The sequence below is a fragment of the Anomalospiza imberbis genome, chromosome 3 (assembly GCF_031753505.1).
Source record: "Anomalospiza imberbis isolate Cuckoo-Finch-1a 21T00152 chromosome 3, ASM3175350v1, whole genome shotgun sequence".
NCBI classification, from domain to species: Eukaryota; Metazoa; Chordata; class Aves; order Passeriformes; family Viduidae; genus Anomalospiza; species Anomalospiza imberbis.
The window spans coordinates 26955539-26982686 of record NC_089683.1 but is presented as its reverse complement, the minus strand read 5'-3'; the positions used below and the strand labels follow the sequence as shown (position 1 = coordinate 26982686).

Genomic DNA, 27148 nt, shown 5'->3' with positions numbered 1-27148 from the left:
TTTGCAGTGTTATAATATATCTTTTTTAAAGTCTTAACTTCATGTAAGCCTTTGCTGCTAAGGAAATAAACAATAAATTATTAGTGAACTCTTTGAGCTCTCCCATGGGTTGGAAGGCCAGTTCATTCTCTTTATAGTGTGTGTCATGGCATGCTGTGTTATGTTCCAGAGTGGTTGAGCAGTGCAGAGAAAAGCAATTCTCCTTGCTTCAACTGTATTGTACTTGTACAGCCTATCTGTCTGCAGGGAGGAACATAGCTCTTTTTTCCCTTTAATATGATTGATTTTTAACCCCATTTACACTTGTACTATCCACAACATGCTATGGCACAGTTCCACAATTTAATTTTGAGTTGTATGAAAAGCTAACTCCTTACCTTGCTTTCATCTTCACACTAATTTATGTCATTTCATGTCCTTTTGAATCTGCATTTTGTGAAATTGAAAACTCTTTATTCATGTGCACACTGCTTTGTTTTGTCTCTCATTGACAGTGAGTTTTCCTGCCTGAATATTCCTGGTCTGTACAGTTACTCTGTTCAGAAACTCTTATATGTATAATCATACTTATATACCTTATAATTTTACATATTTTGACACTTTTGCACAGTGAAATCCTATTCTCAGGATTTTGGTTTTGCTATCCTGACTAGTACAGAAAATATTGAGCCATTCAAATACATTGAAGACCACAGACCCTAATACAGACTTGCAGAGGGAATTTCTAGGGACTCCATATTGACGAACCTCATCATTTACTCACAATTTTTCTGCTTCCGTTTTAACCATTCTTGTAATTTATTCAAGCCCTTCCTTGTTATCCCAGGGGGACTGAGTTACTTCAGAATCTTTTAACACAGAAACTTGTTAAAATCCTTTGGAAATCAAAGACTATGTGCCAAGGCATCCTTTTTCACATAGTCAGTGTTCCTCCTGTGAGTTAAAATTTCTCTTTTCAGAAACCCTCTCAACTATTCCCCTGTACATTACATTCATTTACATATATGTTAATACTGTTCTTCAGTGTAATTCATAATCACTGTCTTGAATGGAATTGGGACTTACTGATCTCTAGTTTGAGGTATGTCCTTGCATGCCCCAGTCATGTCCCCATTTTCAAAATCATAAAAGCAAAAACTCAAGCCCCACTCCCCTGCCCCCAAAAATCCATGTCTACCATTCCCATGGTTTGGATGCCTTTTAAGTGACGACCACAGTAATTTCCCATAAGAATCCCAGGCAAACACTGCTTGATCTTTTTTTCTTTTTTTGCCACAGTTAACTTTTTGATTTAAAAAAAAAAAAACATTTTCTAGTAATAATTCAGTTTGAGACAGATCTCTCATGTACTCCAACTAAAAAGATGTTCCATCACAGGAACCTTCCAGATCTACTCTTCATTAAATTTTGATTTGGTGAGTCATTTACATTTCCTCCTAGAGCCTTGTCTCTTTGAACATTCTCTTTACACTTAGCTGGTCTGTTAGCCCTAAAGCCTTTCTGGCAAGCTTAATGCTCCTGTTGGGCTTTAAAAAGCATTTAATGCTTTCCATTATGCTTTCAGCAAATTGTTCCTCAAGATATTTTTATTTTTCTTTCTGCAGCTATCTAAACCTGACTTCATTGTTAAAAATGGGTCCTTGGCAGTGCATAAAAACTTACTGTTCTCTGTGTTTTCAGTGCCCCTGCAGCGATTCCCATTTTTAGTAGGTCCTTAGGCATCTTTGAAACATGATTAAGAGTACTAGAAATCTTTTAAGCAGGGAAGTAATACACTTACAAAATTCAAATCTTTCCTGTTTACCATTCCCCATGACCTGTATTCCTCCACAGAAAAATAAATACCTTGATCACAATGTCAACAAGCAAAAGAACTGTGTGAATTTTTTCCTTTGTAGGTTTCTGGACCTGTCTACAATTTCACTGGCTGTATAAAAGTCGTAGAAATCAATAACGTCGGACCTTTCAACATCTCTAATGCTGTGGGAAGAAGTAATGTTGACAATTGCAGGTAAACTGTCCTTTACGCCTTTCCAAATCCTAAGGAATTGTTTGTGCTTATTTTGCTTTCTTCCTTACACAGGGTGACCATTTTAGATAATTTCAACAATGGTTGCAGAAAAAAAAAAGACAAAAATCTTTAGAGAGACAGATATCTTTCTTTCTTTTATGCTTTTAAAGCATTTTCTTAATGGAAGATCTTATTTTTTTCAGAGTAGTTCAATTAAGCTTGATAGCTTGTTTGGAGTGAGTTTTCACACCCTGAATGCTGAAACAGTGTACTAATAAAGAAGATCTACAGGAAAATACAGGACTGGGAAGTGGGGAGATGTGCTGGTTGTGTTTTACTCATGACTTTGGGACTTCCATTAATCTTGTTACAAATATGGATGAGCTGGTGCCACATTTACTCTACAAGAGATTGTGAAAAATGCTGGAAAGCATTGTTTCTGAATGCATTTAAAAACCCCAATTGATTTCAGTTTTACATGTTTACATTGCTGTTGGTCATTCATTGATTGAAATAAAAGCCATACAGGGGCAGTGGTGTATTAGGATTCTATTCTAGAATATGATGAGTTTGAACATGGAAAAGTGCAAAGCAAATGAAAACAGAGGTGAATTGCATTTGTAGATAATGAAGTCTTTCGGGAGAGAATATAATTTCAGTCATAGGAGGCACATGTCCTAGATTCCTGGAGGACATTATATATGGCTTTTAACATATGACTTTTTTCCCTAGAATTTATAGAATAGGTAAATTAATGTTCATGTGCTTGCTTAAACACTATCCTTGAAAGCTGGTGGTAACCTGCTAGATCCTTAGTTAAAGAGCCATCAGATCTGACCTCTGCACTCACTTCCACCACTAACCCTTAATGAGCATACATCCCACTCAAAGCTACAAAGGGAGTGTAAATCCACTGTCTCTAAGCTTTTGCCAGTAAAACTTACTCTGAACATAAAATTCAATTTGTTATCCCTGCAGAGACCTGCCACCATTTTTATTTAGCACAGCAGCTCAGTGTCATCTCCTTGTCCAAGCTTGATGAAGAAAAAAATCTTTGCACCCTTCAAGTTCCCCAAAGCATTTTGTTTGGAATATGTCCTCTAAGTGCATTTAACAAATGGTTGTGGGTTTAAATCCTGCACAAAAAAGAAAATCCTGGCACCTATTGTGATAAACCCCAAATAACAAAGAAACAATGTCTCCTCTCTTGTCTTTCTGTACAGTGTTTCATCAGAAATTTTCCTAGTAAGAACTATGGTGTCCTTCCAAATTAGATCATGTACTCTCATGTGTGAAACTATGCCTCTGTACAAAAAAGAAATTCATAAGGTTCAAAACAAGTGAGGAAGCTATTTCATGTCTTTCATTCAGGTATTAACTTTGAGGAATTGTGATGAAAAAAACATAAACCATCTCTGCCGTCTCCTCTGGTTATTAGATTAGGAAATTTTTCTTTATTTTGCATATGCATTGGAGCTTTGATGTCTTAAATCATAGGCAAAAGGAAGTTCTGGTTTTTAAACTACTAGGTAAAAACAGGATACTTGAAAATCAGAACTGTTACCATCTTTTCTACTTTCTTTCATTCTCCTTAATAATAGTTCCATTGATACAAGTGCTTGCATCCTTGAGCTTTTTGACACTACTGTTTTTTACAGTTTTGCCTATTGAACACTTTATATAATCATTCCATTAAGTACCAATAGCCTTCAACAAGCAAAAAAAAAAAAAAGCAATGAGAACACCTTTGTTCAGTCTGTGTATATAACATAAAGAGGGATATAAACCTGAAAGAGGTGGCTTGTAAAAAATGGTGTTATTCCTTTTAAATGTTTATTATTATAGAATGCTGTGTTATGTTGTATTATAATCTATAGAACTATGAACCAAGATTTATTGAATTTTGTATTGATTCTGATACTCTCCTTCATAGTTAATTAGCATACAAATATTGCTTATATTGTATAATACAGACGTTAAAGATTGTTTTATTTGAATCAGAACTCAGTGATTACAGTCTAGGACTGTTTCTTGCAAATATTTATTGTGCATATGTTACTGGTTAGGTGAGTAAAATGACTCTTTGTAGAGATGAACTGTGGATATAATCTTGTACATAAAAGGATGTTGAAAGAATGCTGGGCCTTCTCAATGCTCTATGCTAAGCAACATGTTCTTTTTACCTCCCTGTTTCTTCAGAATGCTGCAGATGAACCTGACTGTGTCCAGCTCCATGCAGTCCACACAGACCTGGCCCCATCCTAGTCCAAATCACAGTTTTCCCAGACATTCCTGTCTGGGAAAAGCTGAATTTCAACAATGGAAATTATTGTACTTAGTCTGTTGAAATTCAGAATAATTTCAAAATATAAACGAAATTATTCTGAATTTCCCTTGGTGAGTAGGGAAATCCATAGAAATGGACTATTTGGAAGCCAGGCAGACATTCTCCTTACTCATTTTTGCCCTGTGACACACAAGTTTCACAGCTGCTCATACCTGGCAGCAAACATCATTGTTTGCTTTTCGCTTTAGGTATAAGCCACATTCATCTTGACATCAGCCCTTAAATGTAGTCTGCTTCCCAAAAAGCACCTATGAAGCTCAGCTGTCTTTCCTGTTTGCAAAACAGGCTTCTGGGGAAGATGGATTTGTGTTGAGAAGGAAGGAGAAAGTAATTAAAGAAAGTTGTTTAAATAGGGCAATAATGGATTTTATACTTTGCAAATTCAAGTAGCAAGTGACTACTAAAAAGCAGGGTGTAATTTATATTTTATTTTCAGAATTTGTATGGTTCTGCAGATGCAGTATTGCTGCAGTTGGAGCTGCCTAATAGTAGCAGAGAACTCTACAGTGCGGCAGACAAAGCAATCCAATTTCTTCTGCAAGAACACCTCTGTACTTGTCACTCAGTGGCACTGTTTCTGTTCTTTCTGTGGTAGTTTTTCTTTAATTGACCTTCTACTTATCAACATCTATTTGTAGATTTATAATACTTTTGAATGTCCTGCTTTTACATATTTAGCATGCTCTAGTGGCATTCAATTATCCTGCTGGGTTTTGTCCTTGTTGGTCCCCCAGATGCATGCATTACTTCATTATTGTGGACATGCTGACACTTCTTAAAATGTATGGGTTTGTGAGTAAATTTTAAGCTTATGATTTTTTCATAGGATTGAAATTTACTCAAATGTGTTCTACCATCTTTATAACTGATCTATTTGTATTTTAAAATACCAAAAGGATGATCTAATATGTGCAAGGAATATAGAGAGCTTTCAAAAATATACTTTAGAGATAGTTCATTTACCTTCTCAAAACTATTGAAATCACCACATCAGGACAAGACATTAGCTTTCATAGTATATTATATACTGCATGTTCCTTATTTCAGAGATTTACATTGCTGTTTAAAAAATGTTCAGAATTAAGAAATGCAAAAAATTGCACCATAACATTAGTTTCATTGGCATACCTATCTGACTATCTACAGTCTAAAATGCTGTGTTTATGGCAAGAATGTTATTTGTTCTTTTTAAATTCATATCTTTTAATGTGAATACCACACACCACAAGGAAGAGAGAATTATTTTAACTTGGTAGAACTAAATTGGAAATGGGGGCATCATGTAAATTATCTTTCATGTCATTTTGGAAACAGGTGTTAAATTTTGCTTAAATTCAAGAAGATTATTGATACAGGCAATTGGATATGATTAAAGGCCAAACACTTGCAATAATCCTTGTCATTCTGAAAAATGCAAGATTTCTGTGCATGCTCGGAAGCATTGAGATTTCAGATATGTGGCTTTAACTCAGTTAATCTGGCCCAGATCCTTCTGCTATTCATGTGCATCATTGTTTAAGCATTTTGTTTATGATCACACTATTACATGATACCAAAAGGACAGAGAGCAGGTAGGAGGGATGTACTGCACTGAGGGCTCATCAGAACTTCCTGCCATTTAATGTAACCAAGGTGAAATAGGAAATGGCAAAATAATGGTATAGGCAGGAGGAGTTTGACTCCTTGAGAGTAGACTGGCAACCATAAAGTACTCTGAGCTATGGAGCTTTGGTTTTCAAGAGAGGTTATATTGGAATCGATCAATTAGTAAAGGTAATCCTCCAATAGGTAGTTGTCTAGAATTATGCTAGACTATATAGTTATGTAAATCTTGTCAAAGTTTATGTTATGATTCTCTTTAAATTATACCTGTATCAGAGTTATGAATGTATAGGCAATTTTGAAAGAGATTATATAATGACCAATAGTAGTCAGCAGAATAACTGAAATTAATGGATCTCTGATAATAATTTTTAAGAAATGAAATCTCTACTTTTTTTCTTCTGAAGGAAGGAAGATACTTGTGATGTGGTATTGCAATATAAAGCTTCTTCAAGTGTTTCAGAAAATTTTACTGGAATAGATTTGCGGGATAAATGACTATCACTTCCAGACAGAGTTCAGATGACAGATATAAATGAAGCTTTGATTCCTAGTATTAAAAGCTGGTGTTTACTGCAGTTCATTTCTGTTTTAGTGTCTGGGAGCTATTACTGCTATATATTGCTGTAAGTGTTTACTGTAACAGTTTACTGCATGTACTAAATTCAAAGGTTCCAAACACACACACACACAGAGAAAATATATACATATACATATACATATATACCTGTTCCTATCCAAGCCCTGTTTTTTCATTAAAAAAATAACAAAAGAATATTACCTATGAAACAGAAAAATACTGTTTACTGTTTTCCTAAGAGAAGTCTTACTGATGGATGCAAATGTACAGTAGTGAATTGGACTCTCAGAGAGGAGCTAATAAGATAAGTTCTTCATTATTGCCCATTGGAAAGAATTGTGGTAGATTTTTAAAAAATATTTTGATTTCTTATTAATTAATCTCAATATGTGTTTCCAGGCTGAAGCCGAGCTTTATTTCATCAAAAACTCTGATTGCTATTTGCATTTTGGAAAGAGGCTCTTGAAAGTGCATTACCCAAGGTCCATTCCATCAAGAGGACTAATGGGTTTCCTAATTTATGGCAATTTTCTCAGGAGCTATGCAATACACTTTGGAGAGCTCTACATGTTTTCAGTAAGCCCTCAGTCCCACTTTCACCTCACTCATGCACTCGTGCACTTTCCAACAAGCTCCAAATCCTTTTCCTCATGTGTGCATACTCCCTTTTCAATTCTGTAGTTTTCTGTGACATTTTTACAGAAATCTCCACAGACCACAACCCCTCTGTGAAGTCAGTCTCCGGTGCAATTTCTCAGCATTTTTTCCACTCTGGAACTTCCTGTATTTCAGTATATTATAAAACATCACAACTCAAAGCATCTGACACCTGGCATCTGAAGGTGTATTACTTCTGTCTTTGGAATGAACTGCATACTTTAGAAAGGGAAAAGTTCATCTGCTGAAAGTTAATTTTCAGTCAGTTGTGAAGGTCCTACTGTTACCATTCCACTTTCCAAAGAAAGTGGTTATGCTGGTGCATGCGTATGTTAGAGTGTTCCTCTTAGGAGTCCATAGAAGACTCAGGTCAGCTTGTAGAGTTTCTTCATATGAATCCACCTGAACTGAAAAATTTAACATCAATCAAACATACAAGCTTGTTCAAAATCAAAAGAGAAATCATACCAGCTTAAGCTCTCTTGTCCACTTACATCTCAGTTTATTAATAAATGCAAGATCCTATAAAAAGCATTGAGCTTCTGTTAGACGTGAGACACTACCAGTTAAATTCTTACATCCCAACATCTCAATTCTTACATTACCTACATTTGTATCTTCTCCTCAACAGTTTAAAGTCATGTGCTTAGTTCTGAAACACAAAAAAGTCAAAGAATAAGCAGTGCCCATCAACATTATAGAAGAAAATGATTAACTTAAGAATACTGACACTACTTAGTTTTATTTATTCAACAGGTTTTATGAGTTTTCTCTAGTTAAAATGGAGATTGGATTAAATGTTTCTGAAATACAGAACTGAAGATAAAGCTTCAGAAATATCATTCATTTGTATTCACCACATGCATGATGCTTGATATTATGTTAATACCATTTCTGTACAATTCTAACATAGAGAATGATAACAAGAAATTGATCTTTATGCCTTTATTTTGCTACTTTTCCCCACTCTCATCTATTGCTTTTGCTGACTGATAACTTTTCTGTGTTTGCCTCTTACTCTTTTTCCAGGGCCTGGGTTGCTTTCATATGCTTTCATCCCTTTACTTGATCTGCCCTTCTTGATTTTCATAATCTTTTGCATTTGTTTGCAATATTTTCTTTTCCTTTGTGAGTTTTGCCATCCTGTAAAATTTCCATTCTGCTCTCTGTGCATACATGAATTCTATTGTTCTCTTTTCTTCTTCTTCTGGCATTCCTGTTTAGATAATGACTTTTCAGTGATAGACTTCAGTGTTAAAAAAAAAAAAAGAAAGAAAATAAAGAAAATAAAAAAGAAGAAAGAAGTGGCATATGTAATCTTCCCTACTGTTATAAGTGTCTGTTAATCACTGTAAAATGTTATACAAGCCCTCATCTCAATCTTTTGAAGTATTCTGTGAAAATTGTTTCTAATGGATATTAAATAAATCCATGTGTCAAATATATGCAGGTGAGATAATGTGTGTTTGTAAAAATTACATTTCTCTGTTTGCTTCTGGAAAAGATTGTCTGTCATCAGCATACCACAAAACTACTATTAATCTTCTTTAGGAAAACTTTCTATTTCTAGATTAATAATAGTACTTGGTAAAATTTATCTTGACCTTAATTGTCCCTCTGTAACTTTATGTATATGCATTATACCAAGAGAAAATTGTTTCTTAATTCTGTCAACAGAATTCAGTGGCAGATACTGTCCATTAGTGTGTGTCTGTAATGAACAATTGTAATGAGATTGTGATTTCTGCTGAAATTGCCAGGTACTTGCATGGAAACTAGTAAGACAAGTATTAAAGCATACCATGCATTTTTTCCTTTCACTGTTATCAAGGAGGCATTTGCAAGTATATATGTCAATGTATGCATGCAATGCCTAAGACAGTGTGTTACTGAAAATAAATAATATCTCAGTTAAATATTTGGAAAACACTCTGACACAGCTGTGAAAAAGAAAATATTTTTTTAATAAAACTCACAGTTGTTTTTTTTTAATGAAATTTTCTTTCTACTACTGCTCATCATGTGTATTTCATTATTTTATAAGGTATTGATTTAATGTACTAAAAAGAAAAGCTCCACTGATGGAGTGTTTTTGCACTCCAGTCACACCTTTGGATCTATTTTTGTTCATTTATATAATATTTAATGTCTCCAGTTACTGGTGATTCTTACTCTAGACTACTAAATTTACTATTGGAATTTATAAAGCTTCTTTCACCTCAAATGCTAAACAATTTAATATAAACTCATCCCTTCATGTGTCACAGAATCACACATTCTCAGAAACACAGGATGAGTGACGCTGGAAGGGACCACAGTGGGTCACTTTTAGATGAACACTCATACTATAGAACCAAATTTGGTCACAGTACTACATCCAGCTCTGGGGTGCCCAATACAAGAACAACATGGACCCATTTGAACAAATCCAGAGGAGGCCACTAAGTTGATCAGAGGGCTGGAGCACCTCTCCTGTGAGGACGGGTTGAGAGAGTTGAGACTGTTCAGCCTGGAGAAGGGAGGGGTCTGGGAAGACCTTATTGGACCCTCCAGTACACGAAGGGTGCTTCTAAGAAGGATAGGGAGGGACTATTTTTAGGGCATGTAGTGATAAGAGGGACCGGAGATCTTCTAAACTATCTGACTTCTAAAGATGTAGATTACATGTTAGGAAAAAATTCTTGTCTGTGAGGGTGGTGAGGCACTAGAATAGGTTGCCCAGAGAAGCTGCGGATGTCTCATCTCTGGAACTTTTCAAGGCCAGGTTTAATCTGACTTTGTGCTGCCTGGTCTAGTGGGAGGGCCTGGCCAATGACAGTGGAAAGGTGGAACTAACTGGTCTTTAAGATCCCCTCCAACCGAAATCCTTCTATGACTCAGATTCTAACAATTTTAGGAAGGAAAAATATGTGTTAAAGACTTCTGTCTCAACAAGAGTCTCTGTCTGTTATGGCCTCTTTACATTGAGTGGTAGATCCAAAGCCCCACAAACTGTGTTGGGGTATAAAGTTGCTGTATCAAGACAAAGCACATTCACAAATCATGGAAGTGAGAGAGATTGCCTGTCAGATGCCTGTTCACTGGGTCATCACAAGCTCCTATGTAGGAGGTAAGAGAGTTAAGGATGTGACAGAGCTCAGTGGAGCAGCATGGGGAAATTCTGGGAGGCATTACAGTCCAAAGGACAGCACAGTGAATGAATCCTCCATACCTGGAGCTTCCTCACTGTCAGGACTGATCAGAATTAGAAGGCTGCTGACATAGTTTAAAAGCCTTATGGCAATCTTTCAGCCTTTCTTACCTGTGGATTATGTGTTTAGTGGTTGGAACGGTGTAGGATTTCAGCTGTATATTTTTAGCTGCAGTAAAGGAGAATGTTTTTACATCAAGGATCATAGTTCCAGAAACGCTACAAGTTGCTACAACATTTGGGTTGTTCTAGGTTATCGAGTTAGTTCATTTTCTTTTGCCAAATTTTTTTTGAATATCTATACTTCCCTGGAAATTCTATCATCCAAAAAAGCACTGTGATTGAACATTATTAGCTTTTGCAATATAAACACATAGAAAAGCACAAGAAAATATATTTTAAAGATTTATGATCTTTAAATATATTTTTATATATTTTTATTTTTATTAATGTAACTTTTTCATTTTAGATTTCAGCACAGCTTCCCCCTAAAACAAAATAATATCATTAATGTGAAAATAGAAGGTATTTCCAAGAATTAAAACAAAAAGGTTGAGAACATACCAACTTTCCCGTAAAACTTGCACAGATTCACAGAAGCTAAATATAAAGCCATTTTTCAAAGTTCTTAAAATTTTACTACATGTTTTTCACAGTATTAATAATATCATGCAACATAGCCATTTAAATACTCTTTGAAAACTTTACCTAATTATTAAAAAGAGATATCTTAATGACACAAGACATTAAACGGTAGGGTTCAGTAGCTGCCTGAAATAGTTACTTGGGCTTCTAGCCAGACAGGTATGTGATAATAAAATTATTTTCTTCTACTTTCTTAGAATAGGAAAATTATCTCAGTTTTGTTTTGTCCATTTAAAACATAGTTTTAATGATGGATGCATGTATGGTTTGACAAAATTTTGCTTTAAGAATATTTCCCTATGTATCTAGTCTTGCATCTATTATAAGCAGTGGTTAAGAAAGGCTAAGTATATAAGTTGATGAATTGTCTAAAAACAATCAAATGGAAAAAGAAATTATCTTGCATGCTTTCTCTATTGAATTACAGTCACACTTAACTTTAGTGCTAGCATTTGCTGTCATTCCAATTACAGAAACCTGGAAATGGAGAAGTGTTTTGTTATATACTCAGAAATAATTAAACTTTGGAACAGGTTTCCATGACTTCCGAGTTATGTGCAGAAACTGCCTCATAATGGAGCTGCAGTTTCTCCTGGTATTATACCAGGCTGCATTGTGGAGAGGCATATTATAGAGAATCAGTGAGAATGAAAGTCACACTGAAAGAAATAATTTGCCTACTGCAAACTTGAATTGGTATAATACTTTGACTTTTAAATTTTATACAGAAGTAATAAGAAATCTTCAGAGCTGCCTTCAACTGCTAACAGCCAGAATGACAAAAGAAAAGTTTGGAACTTCAGTTTTATTCTGTCTGGCAGCATTCTGGTGATATCCATTCTATGTCCTTCACTGTGTTGGTGAATAGACCATGAACTCTATGACTTATAAAGTATTTGTGGGTTTGGAAAAATCTCATTTAACAAAGCTAAAAGCGAAACAATCACCATCATAAAACCTTTTGTGATTTCATAGAAAATAAAATCCATCACAAATAATATTCCTCTATTTTGTATATTTTCCATATTTAAAAAGACTGTTTGAACTTCTCTTTGGCAGAGCACTCTTTATAACAATGATTTGTTTCAAACCTAAAAATCATCAGGAATCGAAATTTTAAAAACAGGGTTTTTTAAAAAGATATCTTGAAATCAAAAATATATTCTTTACAATGTTATGTATTGTGAAACTGTAAATCAAAATTTGATACATTAATATGCAATTAACCTAATAAAAGGTATTTAAAATAAAGCTCATCTAAAATTGCTCAAACATTGCAGATTTAGTTGAAAAGCTTGAAAAAAGCAATATTGATAACTTTTTTAAAAATTTATTTTGTACAAAGCTTCATATCTGAATTATTTTAAACAGGCCTAACAGCAAAGGGAGACTGATCTGCCGAAGAGTAACTTTTAGTTAATTAGACAAGCAACTCAATGTATGCTTCTGGATCAAAATGATAAATGTGATTTCTCTGTGTGTGAGCAAGAAAGGAGGAAAACAATTTCCTTTCTGTGTACACTATTGATTGTGATATTGGTTGTACTGTATTTCATTGTGTCCTGAAGTGCAAGGCAGCAGAACCTAGAAATCATAAAAGATGAAAGATATAATTCAAAAACCCTCAAAGAAATTGGTGATATTTTTAATAAAAAGAGATACAGAAAGATACTTTAGTAATTCATTGTCTCAGATTTTATTCTGAAGTATGACTGTGGGGATTATGGTGTATACAAAGGCAACACCATTCTTTAACGAAGAGAAGCACAGGATGCAGAGGAGGTTTCTTTAGCTCTGCAGAGACCAGCACGTTAGAGCCAATGGCTGAAATTTGTAACTGAAGGTGTGAATTGGTAATAACGTCCCAAAATACCTGTAGTACAAATGATGATAATCGGTACAAACTACCAGTGGAAGTGGTGGCTTCTTCCTGTTGCTTTGTTAAGATTATACTTCATGTCTTTCTAGAAAGAATTCTCTAAGCAGCCATACCTTAATACAGTTGTTAATGCAAGAAGTGCTAAGACCTGAGATGAACAGAAGAGATTGAATTCTAATGTAACCTGCATTAAAAAAAAAAAAAAAAGAGTGATTATGTGCAGAAAGGAATTAAAGAATAAATAAGCAGTAAAGAATAAATGCAAAACACATGATGAGACATGGCTGTATATCTGATGTGTTTTGCTGAGTCATAAATTGTCTTACATTCTTATTAACAAGAAATCTCTGCATCTTAGATGCCCTCACTCCTAGGTTCTATAACATAAAATATTAAATAAAATGAAGCAATATGTAATTATTTCTTTAAAAATATAATTATTTCTTATTGCAATAAATTCTTACTTAAATGACTTGGTGAATCAGGTAGTATATGTGTTGGCTGATTAATATATGAGGAAGTTATCTACAGTGAATAAATGGGCTTCTCTGAGGAGCTGCTAAGCAAAATTTTATTTTCTGTGCAGAACAGGGATTGTTTGTTTAAGGTTGTAATATTAAGTAATGCAAGACTAGAAAGATATATCATCCTTCAAAGGACCTTGGGTGTAAAGTTAAGAAAACAATCTTATCTCCACAACCACTGGGTTGCAGCAGAAAAACAAATATATTACCAGTAAAAGAAACATGAATTTCCCTCCAAAATTCAAATAAATATTTTACACTTGCCTAATTTCTCAATATCTAAATTGATTATATATAGTTTATATGTTTTTTTCTGAATCTGTAACCTACAGGACCGTTTAATCATATCCTGTTTGAATCTTGCTCTGCAATACTGTAGATAAACAGTGCACCAGTGCCCCCTGCAGCCTTAAAACACTAGTATAACAGTTAAAAAACCCCCAATGCCATTGATCGTTGTTGAAATAACTATTCAGAAAAAGAACAGCTTTAAATCCTGTTGTATCCTTTCCTTTCTTCTTTAAAAGTGAAATTGCAGCTCTTGGGTAAAGAAAAATTTCTTAAGAAATGTAGTCTAAAACTCAGGACAGACCTTGATATATTTGTGAGAATAAAAAGTCCCTTTTTTTTTTACATTCAAATACACTGGCATATGAAAAGCAGAAATCAGAAGCATAGAAAATTCAGAATATATGTGTAAACTTTAAAAAGAATAGTATAAAAAAGACAGAAATTCTGACTCTCAATGACCAATTTCTGTAATGTGTAGGATGTTCAGTGAATAGAGAAATGCTGCTTCATATGTGCTAAACTGTAGGCATTTGTGCGTTTTCATGTATATTTTTTAAAATTTGCTCAAAAATACATATTTAATATAAAGATAAGTCTGGGATTTTTTTTCCTCCCATCCAGCTCCTACACAAATACTTCCAAAGTCATTGGCAAATTTGTAGACACAGTATTAGTTATGGTTATACAGATTTATTTTGAAATTCTGAAGTTTCAATGAAGCAATGGTTGGCAATAGCAGAAATTTAGGGTAATTTATCTATGTATGGGGAGAAGTAAGGTTTTCAGCTCATAAAAACATGAGCTGTTAAAATTGCCAACAGTGCCAAAAAGAAAACATGAACATAAGAAAAATTAATTTTAAGAAAACACCTTGTCTCTATACAGTGCATAATTTTTTTGAGATAATATGTACTTCTGACCAGTTTTCTGGAGTGACATTTCCCCTTTTTTCTTCCCTATACCTATGCTAAAACTAAGAGGTAGATAGGAGTTGATGCTGCACTGCTGAAATGCATGCAAGTTTCTACTTGACAATAGAAGTGACTTGGCATTCTTTAACTGCCAAAAAATTCTCTATTTAAATAACAAGATATAAGGTGAAATTTTTACATTTGTAAGGATGAAGACTGGAGGCCAAATTACATTAGTCAATTGAAAATGCATTAATTTCTTAGAACTAACTGTCTAACATGGTTCACTGATGTTATAAAATTGAGTAAGTATGCTATGGAAATGATAGGAAATTATTAAATCTCTTCTGAGCACTATAAACACAAGTGTGACATCAGTAACTGGCTTCCAGCATTTATCAATTATAAAATCCATTTCATAAACCAGAAGATATAAAGTATTATTGAGTGAATTAAAGTATATTAAAGAAATTTGGCAGCATTCAGAACTCTTAAGTGGTGAGATAGTTCTGGTTGAAAGTGAAATTAGTTTTATTTTCAAAAAATAACTTTTTCACCTCAGAATAACTTTCTAATATAAACAGAGTAAGGTAAATTCTCTAATTTAGGAATATGGCATTGCAACCTTTAACAGATTTTTATCAAGTTGGATTAATTGAATCAAATTACTATTTTTTTACATTAAAAGGTATATTTGTACCTCCTAAGCCTTCCTAAACCCTTTGCAAATGGCAAATCAACTTGCCTTGTTAGGCTTTATTTTCATAATTTAAATCTATAGCTTAGATATTTTAAGTCTTGATTACTAAATGAGTTGTCTATTTTTTTCACACAGAAACCAAGTATTATTTTTTTAATTAATAAAGTAAGCAAAACATACCTATATCTTACACATACATCTTACATCTTCTAACTGCCTGACTGCATTCATAAGATTGTTTGGTTGATGAGCATTTGGCTGATATTATTAAATCTGACCTGTTTTGATTCAATTACCCTCTTAAATCACTAATATCAATACTTTAAATATAGCTGGATGATTTGAAGTTACTCAAGAAAGAATGGCTGAAAAATATAGCTCAGTTTGAAGGTAAAAATGAGAAGTATTCTCTGCCATTGAAAATAATCTCACAGATTTGCCTCAGGTGTCTTTTTTACTCTTGTTTTGAGACTTGTTTTGTAGCTGGAAAGAACAATTAGTTATGCAAGTGGTGTTGCCTATTGCCAAGTCATAACTGGGTACCCATCAATGATATAGTATTTGGGTTCAGGTAGTGTTTAAGACAAACAAAAGCTGTTAGGATCAATGGATGCAAAACATATAAAACTTCCGATGTTACTCTGGAACCGCATGACCACCTGATAATTTCAGTATAACATAGTTTTAGCTTATTGTGTTTTCTACCTCTCTATGATCTTGCCCTCTCACAACCTTTGGGTTGATAAGAAGATGGGAGGGTATGAATAATCTATTTATAACATTTTTGTCAAATAATCCATATCAATGCAAGTCAACTCCTTAACTATTCCTTAATTACTCATTATCTTAATCAAAGTGCATAGTTTAATGCAGAGTGGTGGCATGTTCTTTGGCTGCACTTGGTCTTATTTCCTGTGCAGTCTTGAATATTGCTCACATGTTGGAAGGAAAGACAGAAATCTGCTGACAAGGCATCTGGAGTTTCCTTATATCTTATTTGTGGACTGTTATTATTTTCTTCCAGTTCTTTACACTAAAAATAAAACTTCTCAGTCTTGATAATGTTGCCTGTTACTATCTGTCCATGTTTTAAGATTTTCCTAAGTTAGAGTCACATTCTGTTACACGTGTAAAGTAACAGCAGTCCCTTCATTGCAAACTTAAACTGCTTGAAGCGTTAGATTACTTTAGATTGTAAAAAGGTAAGCTAAGCTCCATTGTCTGCTGTAAAGATATATGATTTATGGTAAATGCTTTTAGGTTGTGTTTTCAATACGTAAAAGTGGTTTGGAATGTTTTTCAGCTATATAATCAAAACACAAATGATTTAAATGTGACATAGTGAGCAGAAGTAGGAAATTTTCCTCACTCATCACAGTTTTATTTAGTACTATGTCTAGTTGATGGAGAAAGTTAGTTACTTTTCTTAGAATATGATGAGCTGGAGATACCTCCTTGCATATAGATTGTCTGTGGGGAGAACCATGGTGGTCATCTCAAGAAAGCTTCAAAGCTCTTAGGCAGATAATGTTCCACAAAGTGAATTCTGTCCTAGAGTTTTATTTGTAGATGAAATTTCTTCATCTTCAAATATTTAGGAGGAAAAAGACTATATTGAGTGGCATTTTGATACCTTGGAGAATTAGGAATCAAAAAGAGATTGAACATGAGGTCATGAGGTCATAAGTATCAAATTTAATTACTTTGTTATTGATGGTTCTCCTTGGTGCTTTCAGTATGGAAGTTACAGTATTTGTTCACACTCAGGTAAAGTCATAGTGTTTGTTACAAAAACACATTTGGGGCAAAATTCAAATAGTTTTCCAGTTTCATGAAAGATAAATATTACTTATCCCAGTATTTAACAGTCTTCCTTTAGGAAAATCCCACTAGTAAGAGCATAACATTGTTTAGTGCACCCTTACAGTCATTCCAAGAAGGGAAAATCATCTACCAGCATTGCATCTTACACTGGGATATGCTAAAATATGACATTGCTGTAGGGAAAAAAATATTAAATTGTAAACAATAGCAGCCAGCAGATAAAAGGACATACATATGAATATCCAAAATTGAACTTTTTAATTCTTAAACAGAAAACAACTACTTCAATCAATGTGAATGGTTATACACTTTGACAATATCTGGACCAAACAATAGTAGCAGACCCTGAAGCCTGCAGTTAATAAAGTGACATGAAATTAAAGCATCATTTGGGAGGTTGATCTCACACTGTATTTCTGCACAGAGAGACTATTGGTGGTCAGAGGCCATCTAGGGCACAGCAATCATGAAATGGTAGAGTTTTGAATTTCCAGTGAAGTAAGGGAGAAGATCAACTAAACCTCTAACTTGGAGTTACAGAAGGTGGACTTCGGGTACCTCTTCAGTACTCTATTTCAGAAACTCCCTTAGAAAACTGTCTTTAATAACAAACTGTGGGTTCTCTGCTTGTTTTTTCTACCTCTGTCGAGGTTGGGATTGAAGGCACTTTGAGATGGTTTTTCATGTTCAGACTCAGGTGTTTATTATTTCTTATCAGTGAAACAGCCTCACAGCTGTGAGTTCTGCAGTCTTTCATTAGCAAGACATAAAATGGCCAAGTATCTCTTGTTACAAGGTCTTTTAAGACTAAACTATCCAATTAAGGAATGACCTAGATTATTTTCCCTTTTAACCCTATAACTGATCCCTTGAAACCCGCAATGCGGACTTTTTTGTCCAATCAGAAAACATCACCCAAACCCCTGAAGAAGAACGAAGAAGGTGAACATCCTGCCTCTGCCCTAAAACCTCCATCTTGCTTCATATTTATTTCTATATTCTAAAACTCCAAACTCTAAGTTTTCCACCCTGTGATATTACACACTTCTAACCAACTACTGACCCGTAGTCCCAGTGCTATTAATCAATTTTGGAAGTCTTCTCCACAGCCTCAAGTCAAATAAAGTGCTCTCTTGCAAGTCTGTGCCTTTCAGCACAATAAGTTTAAAATTCTCATCATCCAGGATTCCAACAACAAAGTGGTCTTCCTTAATAAGAAAGAGGAGGTTAACCTTATGTGCTAAGAGATGAGCCAGTGGGGAAGAAGGGTGGCCTGGCTGAACAGAGAGCTTCCACAGGACCTTAGGACAAAAAGGCAGTTTAAGACCTTTAGAAGAAGGGATAAGCAACTCACGAAGAATACAAGGATATCATTAGGTCATGTAGAGAGAAAATTAAAGAGGCAAAAGCTCTGCTAGAATTCAATCTGGCCACTGCTGTGAAAGGTAATAAAAAGTGTTTTCATAAATACATTAGCAGCAAAAGGAGGTCTAAGGAAAATCTCCATTTCCTTGGAGGGGAGCATTGTCACTGAGAAAGAAGAAAAGGCTGAGGTACTTAACTCCTTCTTTACCTCAGTCTTTAACAGGAAGACCAGTTATCCTCAGGGCAACCAGCTGCCTGAGCTGGTAGGAGCAGAATAGACCCTCTGTAATCCAGGAGGCAGTAATTAGTGACCTGCCGAGCCACTTAGACACTCTGAAGTCCGATGGGCCAGAGGGGTTTCACCAGAGGGCACTGAGACAGGTGACAGAAGAGCTCACCAGCCACTCTCCATCATTTATCATCAGTTTTAGCTAAAGGTTGAGGTCCCAGATGACTGAAGGTTGGCCAGGAAAGAAGGTAAATCTCCTGGCTGGAAGAAAGATCCTGGAAGTGGGGGAGAGTACTGAAGATAAGAGAGGTGCCTGGAGATGAATACCAGGCACCGGGACCGTGGCTGGCAACAGTCAAGACCAATTACTACAGACAGCAGCTCAGTATGAATCAACATAACTTTCTACTCAAGCTTCCCAGACCACCAGCAGCGTCCCTGCTAGAAGTGGAAGTGGAAACCCAGTGAACGTAGCAGGGCATGGGGGAACTGGGGCACATGGGATTGCATGAGATAAACAACTAGGATAACAGAACTATTCTCATCAGTTCTTAGGTAAAACCCCTATACTCAGTTTAACTGTGGGCTGTTGTTTACTCTCTCATCTGTCATCCACTTTATTGATTATAAAATCATTTCTTCTTCCCAGAAAAAAAATACATGAAGTCTACTATTTTAATTCCTTATTTTGCAAAATACCTTGTAAAATTCTATTTAGGGTGTTTCAAGTATTGTATTTTATCATTCTCTCATTTAATATTACAGAGATTTTTTGACCTGTCATATTTACAACACTCTTTCTTATGCGCTCAATGAGAATGCAGTCATATCTTAATTAAATGCTAAATTACTGATGAATAAATGATGTTTGTGTTTATGCATGTGAGCCATTCTCCAGCATTAAGATATAATTAGAAATTAAGTCTGGAAGAAAGACTAGATGACACATAACAGTACTCTGCATTTTTAACTCCTTCTGTACTAATAATTTCTACATATCATTCTCATCTTGCTTTCAGGACAACTTTTATGTTAATTTCTAGAGTGTGTGATATAGAATGCTTTTTTTTTTAATTCCTATTTCTCTCCAGTAACAGAGTCCCTGAATAGAAAAATGCTTTTTATCCGGGAATCTTAATTAATATTTATAAAATATCATGGTTTAACCCCAGCCGGCAACTAACCCCCACTTAGCCACTTGCTCAGTCTTCCCTGGTGGGATGGGGGAGAGAATCAAAAGGTATAAGTAAGAAAACTTGTGAGTGGACATAAAGACAGTTCAATCGGTAAAGCTAAAGCCATGGACAAACAAAGCAAAACCAGGAATTCAATCACCACTTCCCACAGGCAGGTGGAGGCTCAGCTATCTCCAAGAAAGCACTGCCCCATCACTTGCGACATTGACTTGGGAAGACAAATCCATCACTCCAAATGTTCCTTCTTCTTCACCCAGCTTTATATGCTGGTTCTGACACAGCACAATCAGCTGATTGTGAAGGGGTGTCCCTTTGGGCAGTCAGGATCAGGCTGTGTGCCCTTTCAACTCTTTGTACACTCCCAGCCTGCTCACTGGTTCGGTGGGGTGAGGAGCAGAAAAGGCCTTGACTGTGTGCAAACACCATATGGCAGCAACTAAAACATCTCTATATTACCAATTCTGTTCTCAGTAGGAATCCAAAACACAGACCCACAGTTGCTACTGTACCTCTATCCCAGTGAAAACCACAAATGTAGATCTTCCCTACTTCTATTAAGCGGGTAAGAACTATTTTCAGCACATGGGGAAACTAATCCTAAAAGAAATAAGGCAGTTCATCTGTAAAAATAATTTAAAGGCCTATTCTTATGTGAGATGTCTAAAAAGAAAAGTATGTACTCTTAAAACTGCACTTTATCTCTAATGTAATCAGGGCACATTGAATTTCTAGCCTGCGGTTCATTTCTGGAAGCATCTTGATTGTCTTAAGAGTCCTCCTCACACTTGTTAGGATCTGAGAATGCCTCTATTTTACAGGTGTGTCTCAGAGAGAACAATATCTCCTAAATATTCCCAGAAGAAGCTGAGATGAGACTGTAAAAGACAGGTCCAGTATTGGTACATCCCTTCTTTCTGTTTTTATTCCTCAGATCAGTGATAAGAGCACTCTACTGATTTATCAGATTCTTGACTTTAGTTCTATTCTTAGCTTGGTGGAATTATAAACACCTTCCAGAAATGCTGTAAGAACTCCCCAAAGCAGTCTGTTTGTCTGTTCTGTCCTGCATGGAATAAGCATTGACTGGGTTGAATGGATAAAGGAAAAGTGCTCACATATGGTTCCCCATCCCTTGGGCTAGAATATTTACCTGAGAACAGATTTGTATTTTCCATTGTGTTAATTATTTTTTATAATATATCTTTTGAAACATTTCAGGGTTTTTTTCTTGTCAATGCAGGGTACTACCTATCTGGAGAATATTTACTGTGAGCAAAGACCAAAGTATGGCTACTATAGCCCCAAAAATTAAAATGCAGAAGTCTTGCCTGAATGAATTATTGCTTAGGAAATCAATTGCATATTCAGGATCTAGAAGTACTCCCCCTTTCTTCCTCACAGACACATTGTGCAGTAATATTGCATAGGTAGATCATGCATTTTGATGCCTAAATTATAGATGGCATCAATGAGGTAATGAACTGCTTGAACTTAGATAGAATCTTTGGTAAACAGTAGTGACTGCATTCTGGAATTGTGATTTTTGGGATAGTTGTCATAGCATCTTGTTACAGGAACTCAATTTAAACAGTAGAATTTACTCAGCCATTTAGGACTGGAACAGAATGCTTATATTCTAATTTTGCAGAGCCTTTTCAGAGGGAAAAGTACAGTGTTGTATTAAAAAACAAAATAACATTTTTCATCTGCTGAAAGAATCTTCAAAGAGAGAATTAAAGTATTTATTTCCTTTCAAAAACACCAGTTCCAAGAAATAAAAGCAGTTGCAGAAATCAACAAAAAGATGCAACGCTTAGACCTTTCAAGTGCTCTTTTTCTAAATAGCAGCTAAGAGGAAACTGGTAAGAGGTTTTACAACTGTGATTATTGACTAAATGTAAAAGAGAAAGCTGAAGTTCACATAAATTTGAGATTTGTTTAAACTTCAGAAAGTGCAAGATTTGCACACTGGTGCACTCAGTGCTCAGTAGTTTGACTTCTTTCCTTTTTTTTTTTTTTTTTAATTAACATTTGGATCATTGGCATATGTAATCTTTTATGCTTAAGTAAAGATCAGTGTGAATAACTGAAAGATTTAATGCTCCCTTATTTCTTCAAGCAAGCCAAGTAAAAACATGACTGGATTTGGTACAGAAATTCAGTTCTTCAGTTTTAGCAAAACCTTGGTTTTAACAATTGTCCTAAACTTAGGGACTAAGGGTATCTTTCAAGTATCAACTAAGGACTACTCACTTCAATATCTAGTTTAGAAAGGTCTTTTCTATTAAACTTTCAACCTATTGTTGCTTCAATAACTTATTTATCCATTGCAAAGTTCATGGAATCTATATACCCCAGGAATATGTCTCAGTACATGTATTTCCTTTTCCTCTTTCCACTTTCATCTGTCTGTAACTGACATTTCTTCCCATATCTAGCCCCACTATGCATCCTGGAGTTTAAATTTTTCTTTCATATTTGTAAACAAAGCTTTCATCAATTTCATTATATCTGTTAATTTTATTCTCACATCCTTGACTACATTGTATATTGAATATATTATTTGCATTGCTAAGAGTTTGCACCATTAAATGAGATTCCGTGTGTGCAAAAGCAGTTGCAAATAATGATGTTACACCAGTTGTGAATTTTTTAATGGAAAGCTGCAACTACAGTATCACTGAGTTCTCCTACCAATGGTTGTGACTTGTAGGAGGGGGGAACTGGGCTCACAGTCTGGAGCATTTACACTGAAAATTTAATTTTTTAAGAGATATGCCTGACCATATATCATCGCTATTCAGAAAACTGATCCCCGGCACTTCCAACTAAAAAAAAATTGTCATGAGTGAGGAAATCAGGTTCACATATAAACTGTAGATTATAAACAATCTATGTCTGGTAAGCTCTTGAATTGTTTTCCCAATTACTGTGTTGAGTGATGTAAATGGTGTCTCCAGGAGGGTAAGTGCACAGATACACTGCTCTGTGGATTCATTGAAATCAGTGAGATGCCATTTAAAGTACTCTGCTTGACATGGTTGTGAACAGTGAAATAAACAGCCTGTAAAAGGCTTTATTCATTCCTGCCAAATTACATTCAAGGTACTAGGTATTTATTCCTGTTTAAACCAACATTTCCACTAAGTGCAGTTGTTTCCAGTTTCATAAACTTTGAAATTATATTATACCATGCATGCTAATGCTCATAAAAAATCTTTCTTTTGGCTCCAAATTCTAAAACATTCACTTAAACTAATATTCTGTCACAACATAAGAAAAATGGCAGATGCACAGTTTTCCACTGAAGAAAACTGCAAATAAAAGCAGTTGCTTCCCAGCACAAACTACTTTATTGACAAGATAAAATACAAACTGTCTTATCCCACTCATATCAGATAAGGCTAAATCCATTACTCCAGTAATAAAATGTTAAGTGCATAAGTACCAGAAGATATAGGCAGTGGAGATGTTATCATATCACGGGGACTCCCGTGCCATTGCTTGTCTCATCAACCTGCTTCATGGGAAATGTCAGAGTGCTTCTGTAGACACATCTGCCATCAGCCTGATAATGAATTGCTTGGGGGAAAAGTCTGCTCTCTTTGCAGGTCTCAGTTTGAAGTCCATTATATAGATAGATCACCCTGGGGAAAAAAAAAAAAAAAAAAAAAAAAAAAAAAAGTCTCTCTTAAATTTAGGTGGAATTTCTTGCATTTCAGTTTGTGTCCATTGCTGCATATCCTGGCCACCAGCAAGAAGCATCTGCTTCCATCCCTTCCCCTTCCCTTCTTCCTTAGGTATTTATACAAATTAACCAGATTCTCCAGAGCCTTCCTTTCTTCAGGCTGAGCAACTCTCCTGGTCCTGATGCAGGGGCCAAACTGGCAGCACACACGTAAGCCCCTGCCGAGGCTGAGCCCCTCCCTGCCAGGTCAGTGCAGAGCAGGGCATCCCAGAGGTTTTGTTAACTTTTTACGCTGCAGTGCCACTAACTTCACACACTGATAGTTTCAGGCTCTTACTGGATAGAGGAGAGTGTATGAGAGAGGGAAGCACAGCTGGTCTGGGTATGTGTGCTTTTGGTTTAATAAAATAACATCAAACATGACCTCTAAGTACTATATTTCTGCCATTCGGTTCATCATACATCTCCATGAGTGACAAACAATGTAATATAAAATAAAGACTTCAAATTGCACTAATGTCTATGTTTAGACAAGCATTTCAAGTTTACATGCACTCAGCCATGAAGCACAATCTTGCAGGCCTTTAAAACTCAGCTTTTGGAGCTCATTTTAAGATTAAAAACAATGTGTTGATGCTTGCAGCAAGTTTGAAGATCTTTGTGTGCATTATTGACCTGAGAGGCAGTGACAAGCTGGGAAATTGAAAGGAATAAAAACAAATATAAAATTGTGGCCTTGTTGCAGAGTAACAGTGAATCAAGTTTTGCTTGATAGATTTTTGTTACACTTTGCCAAAACTTTCAACACTTCAATTACAATTTTACTTTAAATGTTTCCCAGCTCTTTATTCAAATAATGTTTTAGTTAAAATTCATTGAGCCGAGGTCACTGCTTATTCACAGCAGCAGCCTGAACGGCTTGTGAGCGCAGCTGCAGATGTTTGCCCCACTAACCAGCCCCAGCAAACCCTTCCCTGCTTTTGTGGTAAGGCAGGGAGCTGTGGGGTGCCTGGAAGCAGTGCTGGCACCAACACAGTCAGGCACCATCTAGAAGCAAAACATCCAGAGCAACACTGCAAAGGCTGACATCCTGTGAAAAATTAGCAAATGAGCCGGGGGAAATCAGCCTACCAAACTGCTTTCCTTTCTTTCTTCTCTGCAGATTAGAATGTCAACCAAAAAATGAAGCAAGGCTGTATTACTTGCGCTCATAAAATTTCATTTAAAGCACACTGCTGTGATTCTATTTTAGAGAAAAACAGTAGCTTCCCATCAGAAAGGGGATGTGAAACTTCCACAGCTGGAAATCAGTGCATTCAGCAGAGACAAGAATGCACCTGCCAGTCAGACAGCTCTCCCTCTTGTTCAGCATTTTACCCCTGACAGTAGCTGTAACCAGGTTCAGAGGAGTAAATTTTGCAGTGGTCAGATAGGATTATCTGTCATTAGAAAAATGGTCTCTCTAATAGCTAGTAGTAAGAGCTTAGTTTATACTGTGTTAATTCCCCAGGTTTTATGTAATTTTTGTTGACTCTTTTTTTTCAGGTGTAACGGAAAAATCAACAAATACCAGTAATTGCTCCCAATAAATTTCTCCTGTAAATGTCTAAATCTTTATGCGAACCTGCTATTAGTTCAGAGTTTCTACAACATTTAGGTTATGATTGGGGGCAAAATCAAGATTTGTGGTTTATTTACTTTTAATCAGAGTTTGTTATCCCAGCAGGTGACTAAGCATTTTTAATTTTCTGTGCTAGCAAATAGAAGATTTGCTGTGCTTGCTGGTAGAAGATAACACATGTTAATGCACCCTTAATGTTGCTCTGAATGGAATAGCCTACATGAAGTTCAACAGAGTTATTCCCCTCAGGAGAAAAGTATTGTTATAAATCCAGCAATTACATTGTTTTCATTGTATTTATATAAATGGAAATGTTGTTCAATTCATAAATGGAAATAAACAGTAAGTCACTTATTTTCTTAAAGCTTCAAGCCTTTTATTAGCAAGTCCTCTGCCTCAAACATATTTTAAGGATTTATATTCAGCCACCTTGATGACTGTGATTTTTTTGGATGCTTTTCTCTCATATAAAGTAGATAGTTGTCTTGAAATCCTCATTGCTAAGCACCACAGTGTGTGTGTCTTGGCTATTTTGTGTTTTGGATGCATACTGCATCCCTGCTTAAGTATCCCATTCTAATGTTTTCCTTACTATTATGGCTCTGCACATCTCTTTACTGTCACATAAGCCCTGTGTCCTTTTTGTTCTTTCCCAGGCTCCAGTCCTTTCTCGGTTACTGTGTCTTTCTCAGTTACTGTCCCCTTAAATATTTACTTTGCCCAGAATTATTTATCTCCTTCCTCTGTCCACCTCCTTTTCTTTCCTAACTGCCTCTGGGCATGTATCTGTTTTTTTGCTGTATTGTGAATTTAGAGAAGCATATTTTTAATAGTGACATTAACAGACAACTTACTTACCTGGGATGTGTTATGTTGGGTGGAATTGTTTTCAGAATATTATGAAGTTTGTTGGTACTTTCTAAAATATGGATTTAAAAAAGTAAATTATTAAAATCAGTTTTCATGTAAATGGGATATGTAAAAAATTTGGAAGCTAGACTTAAGAAGAATCTAGACAGATGCATGGAGTGGTGAATGCAATGATGCAATGTCACACTGAATGCGTCCCCACCTATGTTGTTTCTGCAGCTGCTATCTACTGGTGCATCATCACTTTCCAATGCTTCTTTTTAAGACATACTCACAACTCTAAAACATGGTGAAGCAGAAGTTTTAGCCAATACAAGAGCAGGTGCCAGAGAGAAAGGAAAGGGCACAGCAGGACCCAATATATGAGCTTCTTTTTTTCTTTTTTTTTTTTTTTTTTTGCCATCATTTTCACCAAAATAAGTATGAATTTTGATGTTAAACTGTTTATGTTTAACATATTGCTAAAACATACTGTCTTTTGATAACTGTGGTGCCTATAAGCCATTGTAATAAGGACCTAATTTCTATGCTCTGTTTTGCCCAAAATGTTAGTGATATTTCAGTTCAACCTCATCTCCCTTCTATAAAATCATGGGTTTGGGTTGGAAGGGATCTTAAAGATTACCTAATTCCAACCCCACTGCCATGTGTTGGGACGCCATTCACCTGATCAGGTTGCTCAGAGCCCCAGACAGCCTGACCCAGCGCCTCATGGCTCTCACAGTAAGGAATTTTTCCCTAATATCTAATGTAAACCTACTCTCCAGCTTAAAGCCAATCCTCCTTGTTCTGTCACTACCTGCTTCCACGAAAAATCCCTCTCCAGCTTTCCTGCAGGCCCCTTCAGGTACTGGAAAGCTGTAATTTATTCTCCCCAAAGCCTTCTCTTCTCCAGGCCAAACAGTCCCAACTCTCTCAACATGTATTTGTAGGAGATGTGCTCTAGACCTCTGATTATTTGGGGTTTTTTGGCACAACATTAAAATATAACAGAAATACTCACAAAGTTTTAAATCAC

General features: G+C 35.6%; 1 protein-coding gene across 1 annotated transcript in view; it reads left to right on the top strand.

Moving 5' to 3' along the window:
* Positions 1 to 27148, top strand: part of EYS (eyes shut homolog) — an 809794-nt gene that overhangs the window by 585361 nt on the left and 197285 nt on the right. Inside the window, exon 36 of the mRNA XM_068183727.1 lies at positions 1899 to 2011. Within this exon, the coding sequence (XP_068039828.1) occupies positions 1899 to 2011 (113 nt within the window). The remainder of the gene's footprint in view (positions 1 to 1898; positions 2012 to 27148) is intronic.